The sequence below is a fragment of the Macrobrachium nipponense genome, chromosome 44, assembly GCF_015104395.2.
Source record: "Macrobrachium nipponense isolate FS-2020 chromosome 44, ASM1510439v2, whole genome shotgun sequence".
NCBI classification, from domain to species: domain Eukaryota; kingdom Metazoa; phylum Arthropoda; class Malacostraca; order Decapoda; family Palaemonidae; genus Macrobrachium; species Macrobrachium nipponense.
Window position 1 is genome coordinate 32,976,032 of NC_087221.1, and position 15,000 is coordinate 32,991,031.

The window sequence follows — 15,000 nt, forward strand, 5'->3', positions numbered from 1 at the left end:
CTTTATACAAAGAAGCAAGGCTATATTGGTTCTTTATTTATGATCAAAGTGAACATGTATTATCTCTCCTAAAGCAAGAAAAAGGTGGGGGGGGGGGTGTATATAGTATCTTGCTAGTCTAATGTAAAAAAAATATATTGGTACTTCCCTCGAGTTTGAAATAAATGTAATTTTGCATCGTCAAATGCAAAACATATTAATCACTTTATTCTAGATAAGATATATAGTATATATATATATATATATATATATATATATATATATATATATATATATATATATGTATGTATGTATGTATGTATATGTATTAAACTTCTAAGTTTAGAATGATTTCCTTCTTGCATCCTTCGGCCTTGGGCAAGATGAAGGAATTAGGCTCCTAGTCCAACGAGTATGCATCCTTAAGACAATCAAATGTATTTTAATCACTCATGTTTTTTAATTATTATCTAGGATTCATCACAGCTTACGCAACTTGTGTATTAGATCTGATGCCAAAATGGGTCCCCGGCAAATTAGTGTATTGAGTGTAATTATGTACGTGTAAAGCGTTAAAGGAAAGGAGCTTTCGGTTCAGGGGAAAGAATTCACGAAACCAAAATGCCACAATGGCATCTCGCTGCCTTCAGAATAAGAGGGGAAAAAATGGATGTCTCTCGTGGAAGGCGCTGGCGACGCCGAAAGAAAAAGGGACTCCGGATTATTTACGCTTCCTGCAGTTGAGTTATTCTCCGAGTTATTCTCTGTATATTTATGACTTTCAGTAGCGAGTTACATTCTTTTTATGCTGTGTCTCGTAACCCTGCAGGCCGCAAGATGGAAGGGCAGCCTTTGGAGAGAGAGAAGAGGGGCTCGGGTGGTGGGGGGGGGGGGGGGGCGGGAAGGATGTGGAGGGAGGGGGAAGAGAGGGGGAAAAAAATCTTCGGTACATTGTAATAAAGATAAAAAGAATTGTTATCGTAATATGATGTATTGTCAAAAGAGTTTATAGCCGGGCGCATTTTAATGTATTAGGACCATAATTATATTTCTTATGAGCACTTGCGGAGGCGCATTGCGGAAGAGGAGGAGGAGGAAGAGGAAGAGGAAGAGGCCTCTTCGCTAAATATTTATCTCTTAATCTATTTAATTTGTTTGTCTTCGTGATCTTTTTTTCCGTATTTAGTGTAGGTTTTGTTTTTGGCGTTTTTCATATTTTTGGGTAATTTTTTTTTTTTTTTTTTTTTTGTTTCGTATTTCTGGTTTTCCCATTTTTTCCCCTTTTCATATTTAGTGGGTTTTGTTTTGTGCGTTTTTCATAATTAGTTTCTTAGTTTTGGGGGGCTTTTTGTATTGTATTTTTTTTTCATTGGTTTATTTTTTTGTGGTTTTCCCTTTTCATATTTAGTGGGTTTTGTTTTGAGTTGTTCATATTTGGGCTCTACGTGAATTATTGGTCAATTTTTCATGAGAAGCGAAGGAGATATATATAGGATGGTTGATTGTAAGTTATAACGTGCCATATAGTATGTAAATGTTTGCCAGTTATGTATTTTGTATTGGATAGTTTTTGGCGTCACTGATTTTTGCAACTAACAAATCCCTTGTCGCTCTTTGAATAGTAATTCTTTATTATTTTATTGTATACTATGTATTATTTATTGCTGTATTATAAATTTAAATGTTTGCTCTCTTTTTAACGTTGAAATTTAGTATTATATATATATATATGTGTGTGTGTGTGTGTAACATCTCTATCAATGAGTTTATCCTGTGCCCTGGGTCATAGTTCTTAATTTTTTTATAAATTAGTGATTATTGGAGAAAGACTTATTTTATTATTTTTGGTTGGCAAAGAGACAAGCCTTGGATAGTATACTGGCTGTATTTGATTGTGTTTGCTTTAAAGATTATATAAATAATAACAACAATGCTCACAATTCGTATGTAGATGTAGATTTTCTTAGTAAAATCTACACTTATAGGCTATGGGTGACATGTTACGTTTAGATAGTTGATTACGAGCTGTGTGTACACGATATACAAGATTATCGTGGGATGATTCGGGTCTATAGTCACCGAGACTTCTACAACTCCTCTCCCTCCCCCATCTCAGTGTCCCCTCCTCCTCCACCCCCTCCCCTCTTACTCTCCCCCTCCCCCTTCTTACTCCCCCCTCCTCTTCCTTCCGCTTCTCCTCTCCCTTCCTCCTCCTCCCTCCACCACCACCATCACCATCACCCTCTTCCACTGGAAGCCGTTCATTCCCGGCGAAGGCGAGCGGGCGGTGGCAATCTCGAGCATTACAATAAGTCGCCAGAAAGTAATATGAATCACGCCAGTAGCTTTATTGTCATTTAGGGCGGCGATAAAGGCGCGCTTAACAAATGCTAATCTTGTCTTTGAGAGTGTTTATGGGCTTTTAAATGTTGTCGCCCCCAAAAACCCCGCGGCTTTGGTTGGGTTGTATGGTCGCTGGGAGGAAGGCGCGCGGAGCATTTGGCTCTGTGGACGGAGTCCTGATAATGTTATCTATCGCTATCTGCTGTGGCCCAGACGGTATCACCAAGCTGTCTGGCTGGCTGTCTGTGTGACTCGCTCCCTTATCTCTTATCTTTTTATGAAGGCTGTCTAGGTTGTTATCACTGTGCTCTCTCTCTCTCTCTCTCTCTCTCTCTCTCTCTCTCTCTCTCTCTCTCTCTGGCTCATAATAATTTTTGGTGGCAGAGAATTGTTTTACGCTAGTGTTAAGGTCTCTCTCTCTCTCTCTCTCTCTCTCTCTCTCTCTCTCTCTCTCTCTCGTCCGTCCAAGGCGTTGTTGCTTCTCTCTTGCCCGTGATGACGGCGTGCAAAGGAAATGACTTTCTTGTTCTCGTGTAAAAATAGCAGGCAAATATTTACTGTCTGGGTAAACGCTCATTGGCCGGCCGCAAGCTCATGAATAGACAGCACATTTTTCTGTCCTTTGACTGTCGTCATACGTACACAGAATCCATTCATAAGTACACACCTAAGTATTAAGTGTTTGTATGTATATATACTATATATATATATATATATATATATATATATATATATATATGTTATGTATATATATATATATATATATATATATATATATATATATGTATATATATATATATATATGTGTGTGTGTGTGTGTTTGTACACATATTATATGTAATAGCCACAATGCCATCTTATGTGTTTGCATATATTTATATCCACGATATATATATATATATATATATATATATATATATATATATATATATATGTGTGTGTGTGTGTGTGTGTGTGTGTGTGTGTGTGTCTGTGTTTGTATAGAGAGAGAGAGAGAGAGAGAGAGAGAGAGAGAGAGAGAGCGTAATCTGGAAACGTATATCGTTCATGTAAGAAAACGTCGCTTGTGTAATTGTCTTTATCTTTTAATTATCTTAGCTGATCCTTTCAAAAGACAGTCGTAAAGTGGGAGAGTATGCCATTTCAATCCTAGTAGATAGCGATATAGTTAAAGAAGTTGAACAGTTAAGTAGGAAGAAGCCAAAGTAAAACGTTGAGGCGGGACGGAAGAACCTAAAATTTCGTCTACAGTGTGCCACCTAGGGCATTCTTCGCAGCAACTTTGCCTATTTTTTTCGGATTTTGTCACAGCACCTTTTCATTTAGGCGTTGATCCGTTGATTTGCTTACCTTTACTTGTTTGTGTTTTTCTCTGTTCATTTGACAATTACTTTCTTTTTATGGATCTGCCTCTCGTCTGTGGTGATTCCGTTCTTATTGAAGATTACTGTGCAGTTGATGGGAGGCTTTTTATTATTATTATTATTATTATTATTATTATTATTATTATTATTATTATTATTATTATTATATATTTTTTGTCTATTCGACGGGGCGGTTTTATAGTGTGTTGTACCTGGTTATTATTATTATTATCATTATTATTATTATTATTATTATTATTATTATTTTATTATTATTATTATTATTATTATATTTAGAACGAATCTCGACAGAAAGTTTTGAAAAGGAGAATCGAACAGGTTCCCGAAAGTTCTCTGCTTAGATTAATTTCTAAATATATTTGTACCCATACATAACTTTGGATTTGTTTCTCCATTTCAAGACTCGTGCTACCATGAGTTTTTTCTTTTAATTATTATTATTAAAAGATAACAGATATATTGTTTTGAAAGAAGATTTGTACTTGTATATTCAATGTTATCCACATTATTATCACTGTAAATTTATGCTGCCAGTGATGTAAGGCTCATGCTTTGAAATGTGTTGTCGACTCTCTCTCTCTCTCTCTCTCTCTCTCTCTCTCTCTCTCTCTCTGTCAGAAATTTCAGTAAAGTGAAGGATACTTAGTTGAGATGAAGTAAAGATTTGCTCTTGAGGTTTCGATTCGCAGGGAAGAACCTTAAATTTATTTGCTTATTCGTCTAAATTTTAAAATTCCGGAGAGGTCTAATATTAGTAATTCCAATCGTTTTAAGATTATAGTCTTTCCTTCCCGTCTGCTTACGAATCTTGTTCTAGTTTCCCGTTTTCCCATACTCACAACTTTCCTTCTTCGTCACATCCCACGGTTCTTCAAGTCTGGGCAAGAAAAGGGGATTAGGTTGCCTGTTTCACGGGCGTTTGCGCTGAAAGAACACAAGTAGTTAAATCAACGACAAGATATGAGTGAGAGGATTTGCTGTACCTCACAGTCTTCCAGTATAACAGCATTTGTATTCTAGATTTCTTCAGGATTTCTTTTCGCAAGAGAAGACCTATATATTGGTTGTTGCATGTAGAAAAACTGTAGTTGGTCTCTCTATACTTTAGTACAAAAAAGCTATAATAACTCTGATTTTTGCCTTATAATCATCAAAGGTACCCTAAGGGCAAGTGGTTCCCACTGCAGATATATCGTTGAAATATGGCTCTCCTTCCTATTACCCTAATATATAACATTCCTCCTTCAAGGGGCGTTGCTGTCCCTTCCTTGGGGCTTCGGCCTTTCCAGTCTCCCTTTCCATTCCGGGTCCTGTGTATCTTCTCCAGGTGTATCTTCTTCAGGTGAGTGTAGAGAGATTAGTGGCTATGCGTTTCCCAGGTTAAAAACTGTTCAGAGAGCCGGGTTAGAATAGACGTTCGTATGTGAGAGGGGTAAAAATAAAAGCATATCAAATATAAGTAAGTGAAGAAGAAAAAAATGAAGTTGAAATCAGCAAGAAGATGGTAAGGCTTACTGGCACCGAACCCCCACCGCCGCCGCCGCCACTAGGTAGGGATGACCCAGGACCCACTAAGTCTTGGGATGGACTAAACCCGACCGTAGATGTAACTAATAGGTTAGGGTACGGGAAGTTAGACTAACCGCCCAATGAATGTTTAGGCCTAGGGGCCTTATGAATCGCGGGGCGAGCCCATATCCATTGAAGAAGGCGTTCAAGGTGATGAACTACCTCCATCTTTACGGCCCCATAATCGTAAATATCCGCCCTAACCCTGCTATTTTAAGTTAGCCAGCTCCTATTCTAGCACCGGGTAAATTATATCGTGATATCTTAGGTCGGTGGAGGCTCTGCTCTCGGGATGTCAGCCGAAATTACCGACACGCGAATGTTACAAGAAACATACGAGATTTATGAGATGTAGCGGCTTCTGGAATAAGATTTTCTAGTCTTGGATTAGGTATTTTAGTCTGGAATTAGATTTTTTTTATCTGGAATTAGATGTTTTAGCCGTGAATTAGGTATTTTAGTTTGGAGTTAGACTTTTTTTTGTCTGGAATTAGATTTTTTAGTCTGGAATTAGGTATTTTAGTCTGGAAATAGACTTTTTGCCTGGAATGAGATTTTTTAGTCTTGAATTAGGTATTTTAGTCTGGAATTAGACTTTTTTGTCTGGAATTAGATGTTTTAGTCTTGAATTAGGTAATTTAGTCTGGAATTAGACTTTTTTGTCTGGAATTAGATTTTTAAATCTGGAATTAGATTTTTTGGTCTTGAATTAGGTATTTTAGTCTGGAATTAGAATTTTTTGTCTGGAATTAGATTTTTAAATCTGGAATTAGATTTTTTAGTCTTGAATTAGGTATTTTAGTTTGGAGTTAGACTTTTTTTCCTGGAATTAGAATTTTAGTCTTGAATTAGGTATTTTAGTCTGGATTTTGAATTTTTTTTGTCTGGAATTAGATTTTTAAATCTGGAATTTTTCAGATGGTTATTAGTTTGGAATTAGATTGTTTTAGTCTGGAATTAGATTTTTCAGTCTGGAATTAGATTTCTCAACCTGGAATTATATTCCTTTTCGGGAATAATATTTCTTAAGCGAAGTTTTGAGTCTTGGATTTGACTTCTAAGCCTGGAATTAGAATTTTTTTAGTCTGAAATTGGATATTTGAGTCTGGGATTAGATTTTTTAATCCTGAATTGATTTTTCATTCAGGAATTAGGTTTTTAAGTCTGGAATTAGATTTATTCCCGAATTAGTTTTTTTTTTATTCGGGATTTAGGTTTTTCAATCTGGAATCAGATATTTCATCCTGGAATTAGACTTTTTTTTTGAATGAAGTTTTTTGTCTGGAATTATATTTTTATTTGTCTGGAATTAGATTCTTTAGTCTGGAATTCAGGTGGTCCTAGGGCGGAGCCAGACTGACACTGTGGGTGCCAGGATGAAGCACTGGCTTGCTAGCAGGAAAAGAGTGCTAGTTTAGTACTGAGGTCAGGACGTGGAACCTTGATTGCTTCCTGAGAGTCAGGCTCAAATTTCCTATTTGGGAGGAAAGCTACCGTAGCAGGAAGTAAATGGTTCTTTAGTAGATTCACATTAGCCGTGCATTTGATGTCTATGCCAGTCCCTTACGACGCTTCTGATTGGCTGTTGATAAGCCAATGACAGGGCTGGAAACTCTCAGTCTCTCTCGTGAGTTAACATGAGTAGGATCTATGTTCCACCTTTCCTGAGGGATACGTCTTTCCAAAGTATCCCTCAGGAGAAGTGGAGCATTCATCCTATCTATGTGAACTCTCTCTCGAGAGACGGAGAGTTTTCAGCCCTGTGATTAGCTTATCAACAGCAAGTCAGGAGCGTCGTAAGGGACTGGCCCAGACATCAAATGCCCGGTTGATGTGAATCGGCTATATAGTAGATACACGTGTAAATGTGTCGATTCGTAAAATAATGTGCTCAGATTCCACTTTGGATTTTCTGTGGCGCATTTGCAATGATGATTCTCAATGCAGCCCTCCTTGAGGAATGGACGAAATAATTGTTCCGGTACCTATGAAACTACCTCTTTTTAGGGCAAATCGTTTTTAGGTGAATTATTAATTTATATTTAAGTTTATAATTTTTATTATAGATATAATATATATATATATATGTACGTGTGTATCTAAATGTATAGGCCTATGTATGTATATATGTGTGTATATTTGTGTATGAAAAAGAATTGTAGGTCTGTAAGATGTGATTGCATGGTGTGTTAAAGCAGCATTTGAATACTCCTCCTCCTCGCCTCTCTCCCGTAAAAACAGAATCTAACCGATATATCATTTTATTCAAAATGTGAAGTCACGTTTGGCGCGGCTTGCAGCCGAAAAAGAAGAAGAGCGGGAGGCACTCCGAAGGCAGCCATTAATCGGGCGGGGAATGGCGAAAATACGGGGTTATTACCTCATAACGGAATCTTTTAGGTAGTTCTCTTCGAGGGAAACTGATATACGAGTTAGATAGAATAAGATTAATGGCCGCATCCTTGTCTCCCGGACGAGATTTTGCAAGACTGCAAAAGAGGCTTCGACTCTCTCTCTCTCTCTCTCTCTCTCTCTCTCTCTCTCTCTCTCTCTCTCTCTCTCGACCGAACCAGATGCATCCTCCACTCTTTTTATGGCTTGCTATGTTTACGGAAATGGAAGTTCTTCCAATTTGATTTCCTTTTATTTGGAGAGAGAGAGGAGGAGGAGGAGGAGGAGGAGGATTGGGCTGTATTTGTTTTAAAATAAAAATAAAAATTTCCCCTTGGTATTGACAAGTTCTTTGTTTTACTAAGAGTAAAATATTTTTTTTGGCAGATCCAGTCTGTAAGTAACCACCCTTATGCAAGAACCTTTCTTACTTAGAATTCAGATGCTCAACGAATTCTTTGGAAGCTTGAATTTCAAATCAATGGTAGCTTTGGGTGGTCTTGATCCATACGAATAGGGTTCATCTGGAAATAATAATAATAATAATAATAATAATAATAATAATAATAATAATAATAATAATAATAATAAATACTTGCGATGCATGTTGGTCTTACGATAGATCCGCTCTGAATGAGGGCTCATGATGTTTATTTTTAGAAGCCGTGTGTTGTGGTCAAAGGAATATGACTAATAGCTGATGTTTAGACAGAATCAATAATTGTGTGGCAATGACATGGGGGTGTTTTCTCTCTCTCTCTCTCTCCTCTCTCTCTCGTCTCTCTCTCTCTCTCTCTGCCGTCCACTTGCGAGTTAAATGTCAGTTTATTACTTGAAATGAACGCAAGTGAAGTTATTCTCTTTTTTTCCCCTGAATTTTAACTAGCGTATTGTTATGAAACCCCTTTCTGAATATTATAATTTTTTTTTCAGAGATTAGAAAGTACTTTGTTTCTTTCCATAGACTTCGACAGGGACGATTTGACCCTTTTTTACAGCTTTGGAAAGAAAAGATAAAAACCTTTCCCAATAGACCACGTAGAGTAATGGAGCAAATCATGCTGTTTTTATGATCTTAAAAGTCCAGTCTTTAGATTTTTCATACTTGAAGTCATCTTGACTCGTAACTTGAATTTTGCTTTTTTTTTAATTGATCAAGTTTTTTATTTTTTTTTTTTGCAGTTCAATGGATGATTGATTGATTGATTTACGGACATTAAATCGACATCGCAACATTCAGGTTATTGACGCCGTAAGGAAATTGAATAGGAAACTTTAAAAAAATTATATATATATATATATATATATATATATATATATATATATATATATATATATATATATATATATATATATATATAATCACGTGCCAATACATATATGCTGGATGTACAAACATATTCTGTACATGTCTGTAATAGAACTGTGATAGTCGTCGTTATTGGCATTATATAGATAACAAAAATTAATATAAGAGTCCTCTTTTGTTAGTACAAAAATCATTAAGATGAAGTTTTTTCCAGTTTGATATATTTTGCCAAAAGATAAAATGCAAAACATGTCTCTGGTGAAAAAAAATGTCTGTTGTATTCCTACTACATCGTGGATATACCTACAAAAATCAGTATTTACATCAGGTTCTATATTTGATAAATTAGTTACACTTTTAATTCTATCTATTATATCTTAAGCGGCATTCGTTAGATATGGGGCATGCTACAAAAAGCCAATAGATATATATTGATACGCATTTCGTGTGATTTATAGGAGAAAAAAAAACAGTTGAACGAGACCACTGATTGCCATTTATAAACTTCCGTATCTTGACTTCTTCCCATTCACACAACCATTATAACATTCGCCCCTTTCGAACAGGGCACTAATCATTTACATTAAACACAAATACCCATATATTTTTCTAGCAAATGCTTATCGTTGTGTTTTAGGCCGCGTGCGGGTAATTCCATTTGATTTGATTTGATTTTTTAACCGTTTCTATCACCCGTTGTTAGGTGAAACATTCCCATCATCCACTTGAATTGACTCTAGTGAGTCCAAATTGTCTGGCTGGCTTGCGCGCGCTCGCGCGCGATGTTATTGGATGCAATGCAGCAGAAGACGGCATCATTGGAAGATGAGCTGTGCTTTATGAGGTCTATCACGCAAGCCATTTGAAGATTTAGAACGACCCACTTTAAATATCACGCCCCATCCTTAAGACGGAGGAGGAGATGGAGGAGGAGGACGTGGCGCAATCTTCATCACGCCCCTCAAGAAGCGAAATTTCGTGGTGTCGCAGAGGCTCCTTCGGGTGAGGGGCATTAGGGTGGGTGTGGGTACGGTGCCCTCTCTCTGCAGCTTCGGTCATGACTTAGCCTTTGATGTTAAGGAAGTTAATTTATTCCATGCACTGGTTGCCTGATTTTCACTCATTTCTATCCCTTTTTATATTTTTTTTCTAGATGAGGTAGTTTTTATTTATTTACTTATTTAATTTTTTTTTCATAACATAATTGCTTAGCTGTATCAACTGTCTCCTGTTAACTGATATACACGAGATCATGATTTTAAAAGCCTTTAATGATAAGGAAGTTCATTTGTTCCATGCTATTTTTTTCTAGATGAGGCAGGTTTTATGTATCTATTGAATTTATTTATTTATTTACTTATTTAGTTTTTTTTGCGTAAGATAATTGGTTGGCTATATCATCTGTCACTTGTTAACTGATATCCCAGGGACCTTCTACCGCTTAGACTGGAACCCTACCGTAAACCCTACCGTAATATTGGCTTTCCTTGAGTGAGATAGATAACTCATAATTGTGGAAAAGTATGACATCTTTTCATCGTCTTCGAATAATAAGACATTTTGATTGTTGACATACCTCACTTTTTTAATAATTTTTTTTTTAAAGATGGCACGTTCTGAAAGATATTACGGGTCTTTCCTAAATAGTGAACCCCGCCCCACCCCACATTTTTAAGGCGGTATGTATCCCATAAATCAGTGAAAACGAAAATGCCCCACTAAAATAAGATTAGAATTGGTTTTAGCGTTTTTATCATTCGAGTATGATAAAGTTTTGATTCAAAAAAGTATACATTAGGACCGAAGACGGTAATTTCCAAAGGGGGAGACCAGTCTGGTGTAGACAAGTTGGGATGCTTGTGAATCAAGCGATTATTATGAAACAGTTAAGAGAAATTGTGGAGGATGGAGGGGGAAAAGCTATTTCTTGAGGTGTATGAACCTACAAAAGCTTTACGGTAAAAATGATGGAAGTGCTAGTCTTTTGTAACAAAGGAAATGTGTGTTAGATACGTTTGAAATAGCTAACATTGGACCAAACAAAAACTTCTTTCAGTTTTCTTCTGAAGGTTGAAAAAGAAACCCACAAAATCACTGTGTATAACCTGTTTATTTATGAGTAATACACTTTATTTTACTCCACACTCGAGTACTTTCAGGCCCTATCTGTGGCCCATATTCAAGAGATGTGTAGGTTGTCAGCCTGGGTCAAGGCCCAGCAGTCTTGACCAAGGCTGACAACCCACACATCTCATGAAAATGGGCCACAGATAGGGCCTGAAAGTACTCGAGTGTGGAGTAAAATAAAATGTAAATACTCATAAATAAACACGTTATACACAGTGATTTTGTGGGTTTCTTTTTCAATTGCTAACATTGTAAAAGTTTTCAGCAGTTGTTTTGTTTTTTATCTGAAGTTGCCCTTCCCCCACTGTTAGACAAAAGGGCTTACCTTTAAATTACTATATGTGCAAAGTACGCATTTCTGTCGCACTCTTCTGGTTGCATGCGTGCGTGCATGGTGAGTGAGCCGAGTCCAGATAACAAAGATGATGTCACCGCCGTACGAAGCCATCAATAAAAGCTTTTTATAGAAGATTCTTTGGAGGCGCTGACAGCTTGGATTCTATTTATGACGACTCGGGATCAATTTGCATCCCCGTGTTTTAAGAACGTTCTTTTTCTCTTCCCCTTTGGTATGAGTTTAATAAAGGTTATGTTTGCCTTCGCCCTTGTTAAAACGTCACGTGTTATGCTAACTATGAGGGTTTATTTGCGAGGAGCGGTTTATTAATTAGAGAATAGCATTTGATGTGAGCCGCCTTTGGAAAGCCATTGATCATTAGCTGAGAGAGAGAGAGAGAGAGAGAGAGAGAGAGAGAGAGAGAGAGAGAGAGAGAGAGAGAGAGAGAGATTGTTGCTTAAGTACTGAAGTCTTGTAGTAATTGCATCTAATCTAAATAACTTTTTTCTTTTTTACACCTGTCACCAATAGCTGTACTTTTGTTTGGGGAATATTCTGATTATTTTCTATCATCATCAAAATTGAAAAACAGTTTTATGTATCCACTTCCACAGAGATTTTACTGATACGCTTCCTTGACCAAAAACAGGGGAAGTATATTAAGTATATTGAGTAATAACTTATCTAATGGGGATTACTTGATAGATTGTAAATTATCAGGCGTCACAACGGCCAGGGTGTCAACTATAATTATATCAACTAAGGATGATATATCTCTTCTGCAGTGCCAGTGTAGCATATACTTCCATGGTTATGAGTGAAAATATGAGTGCGTGTGTGTATGTATGTTAGCAAGTATGATTATGTATATATGTATAAATAATCATGTGTATGCGAATCCCTTCATATTTACTTCCATGGTTATGAGTAAAAATATGAGTGTGTATATATGTATGTTAATTAGTATGTATGATTATGTATATATGTATGAATAATCGTCTATGTGATTTCCTGTATATTTGTCTGTTTGGCTACGCTTTTATGTATACTATATGTTTGTATAGTGCTTTCATGCAAATATAGTATTTATGTACATGTACATTTGAATATGACAGAAGAAAGAGTAAAACCAATTACAAGGGTACATAATTTTAACATTTGACAGTTACCTTTTCCCTGTCAGGACCTTCATGCAAAAATAAAAATGAAAATAAAAATAAAAAATAAAATTAGGTTGTCTTGGCGAAATGTTGGTCAGAAATACGTAAAAGAATGAAGGAAGTCCTTCTTCCTTCATGGATATGTAATCGATAACGCCAAAATAAAACAATATGAAAAGTGTAAACCATGCGTAATATCTACAGTTTTCCTTTTTTTAATATTCCATTTTGTTTATAGAATCGACTTCAGAAATAATGAGTAAATCGTAGTATATCAAAACTAGATAACAAAAAGTGTTCAGAGACCTGAAGTAGATCCTACATGTCTTAAAGAAAAATTACTATAATAATGCTTGGGGTACTTTCCTGGATTAAAAACTAAAGAACTTTAGAGAGAGAGAGAGAGAGAGAGAGAGAGAGAGAGAGAGAGAGAGAGATGACCTTTCAGTTGCCCTGCAGAATGCTGACGCTATATTTGTCCAAATGTGTAGAATGACAGATCTATTCATAACTGCGGACTTACTATTGTGACTGGTTTGGACACAGTATGATATATTATTAACTGCAAGTAACTAATTTAGGAGGTAAAACTGGTGTTATATATGATTTTAGTGGTAATAATAACTTGACTGGTTTTATATAGCTTACAATTGTCCATGATCATAGAGGAAGTGGCTAATTTATTGGAAATATGATACAAATTCATTTTTATTTCTGGTGTATTTATGTAGTTGTAATTAAGACATGAAAGCTGTGTTGCACTCAGGTATGCCGAAGAAAATTCCTCTATAATTGTCTGGGAATAATATATATATATATATATATATATACTATATATATATATATATATATATATTATAATATATAATCTGAACAATTCATATGATTGTGGACTATTCTCTTGTATTTATTTATGTGCTTAATATATTTATATTTCTGAAGAATTCATAATATTGTGGATTATACTTATATATTTATGTTCGTGGTTAATATAAATATTTATTAACAATTCATGATAATGCGGACTGTTCTCATTTATTTATGTAAGTGGCTAAAGTTGTTATTTTTTTTCTTTTCAGGTAGTGAAGATGAAACTACCGTCCCGGGAGAATGTACAGGTAGTGATGCAGTGTATTTTTTTTCTCTTACGTTTAATCAGTATTCGTATCGTGCACAATTAGTGGTCAGAATTCACTTTCCATGTCTCTCTCTACCATCCCTAACCTTTTTGTGTGTGTGTATGCGTTCTGCGTGTTTTTTTTTATAATATTAAATTAGCATAATCTTCTTACCATCTGGTATTGGTCACATTCCTGTGATTTCTGACCTACCTCTACTGATACTTCCTTGGAAGATTTTAGCCGGATGTTTGACATCGCATAACTATAGTAGCCCAGTCTGGTGGAGTTTCTCATTCGTCAACTTCTTGCTCACACACACACACACACACACACACTCACACACACACTCACACACACACACACACACATATATATATATATATATATATATATATATATATATATATATATATATATATATATACTATATATAGTAGCGCGTTGTTTATCTCTCCCCCACCCCGAAGACTGCAAAAACACTTGTGATATTTGGAGTTCTGCCAGCGGATTGTCTAAGCCAAGTAAGTGTTCATTGGAATATAGGGAAATGATGAAAAGACTGCCAGAAACATATATGCACTTTATATATATTTATTTATTTAATAATAATTCAATAATTTACTCAGTAAAGATATATATATATATATATATATATATATTATATATATATATATATATATATATATATATATATATCTTTATTCTATTGTTCCCCTGACCGTGGTTCCATCGATTTTATTAACTTCTGTCACTAGGTGAATCCCGTCTGTCCCAGAACCACAGTGTGATCAGCGACATTTTACTTTGTATGCTATTAATGAATGAAAAGGCGATGCTGTGATACTTATTTTAGTGGGATTTATAAATAGATTACTTGTACTTCCGTGTGCTGTATTGAAAAAAGTCAACACTGTGCCATAAGTGACTAGGTTTGGGCTGTGGTTGTTGCTTTAGTGTCACAGGTTACCAGAAGAGCGAATTTTGTCTCCTGTTGGAATAATACCTTGTTCATTAGTAGGTACGATGTTTCCAGATATTAACAGGAGCATTTTGGGAAGAGGCGCTACTTGATGTCATGTTGTGCCTCATAAACATGCTCTCTGTCTTGCGAAGGTGCTAGCGAAGCTCATTGGCTTTTAGCTTGTTCCATGTGATTGTTTGCATGTTGTGAATAAAAAAAAGACAATGTTAACATAATTTTATGAAACTCAGAAGACACAGAAGAGTACCATAGCATCTTTTAGTGAAAAGTGCAATCCTGTCCTTTGGGATCTCTCTC

At 35.9% G+C, this 15,000-nt stretch overlaps 1 protein-coding gene across 6 annotated transcripts in view; it reads left to right on the forward strand.

The window, feature by feature from the left end:
* LOC135204157 (uncharacterized) overlaps positions 1-15,000 on the forward strand; it is a 740,069-nt gene that overhangs the window by 186,362 nt on the left and 538,707 nt on the right. For 5 of the 6 annotated variants that reach the window (XM_064234190.1, XM_064234192.1, XM_064234193.1 and 2 more), the window contains one exon: positions 13,680-13,718. The exons of the other annotated variant lie outside the window; for it this stretch is intronic. In XM_064234190.1, coding sequence (XP_064090260.1) covers positions 13,680-13,718 — 39 coding nt within the window. The remainder of the gene's footprint in view (positions 1-13,679; positions 13,719-15,000) is intronic. 6 annotated transcript variants of the gene reach the window in all.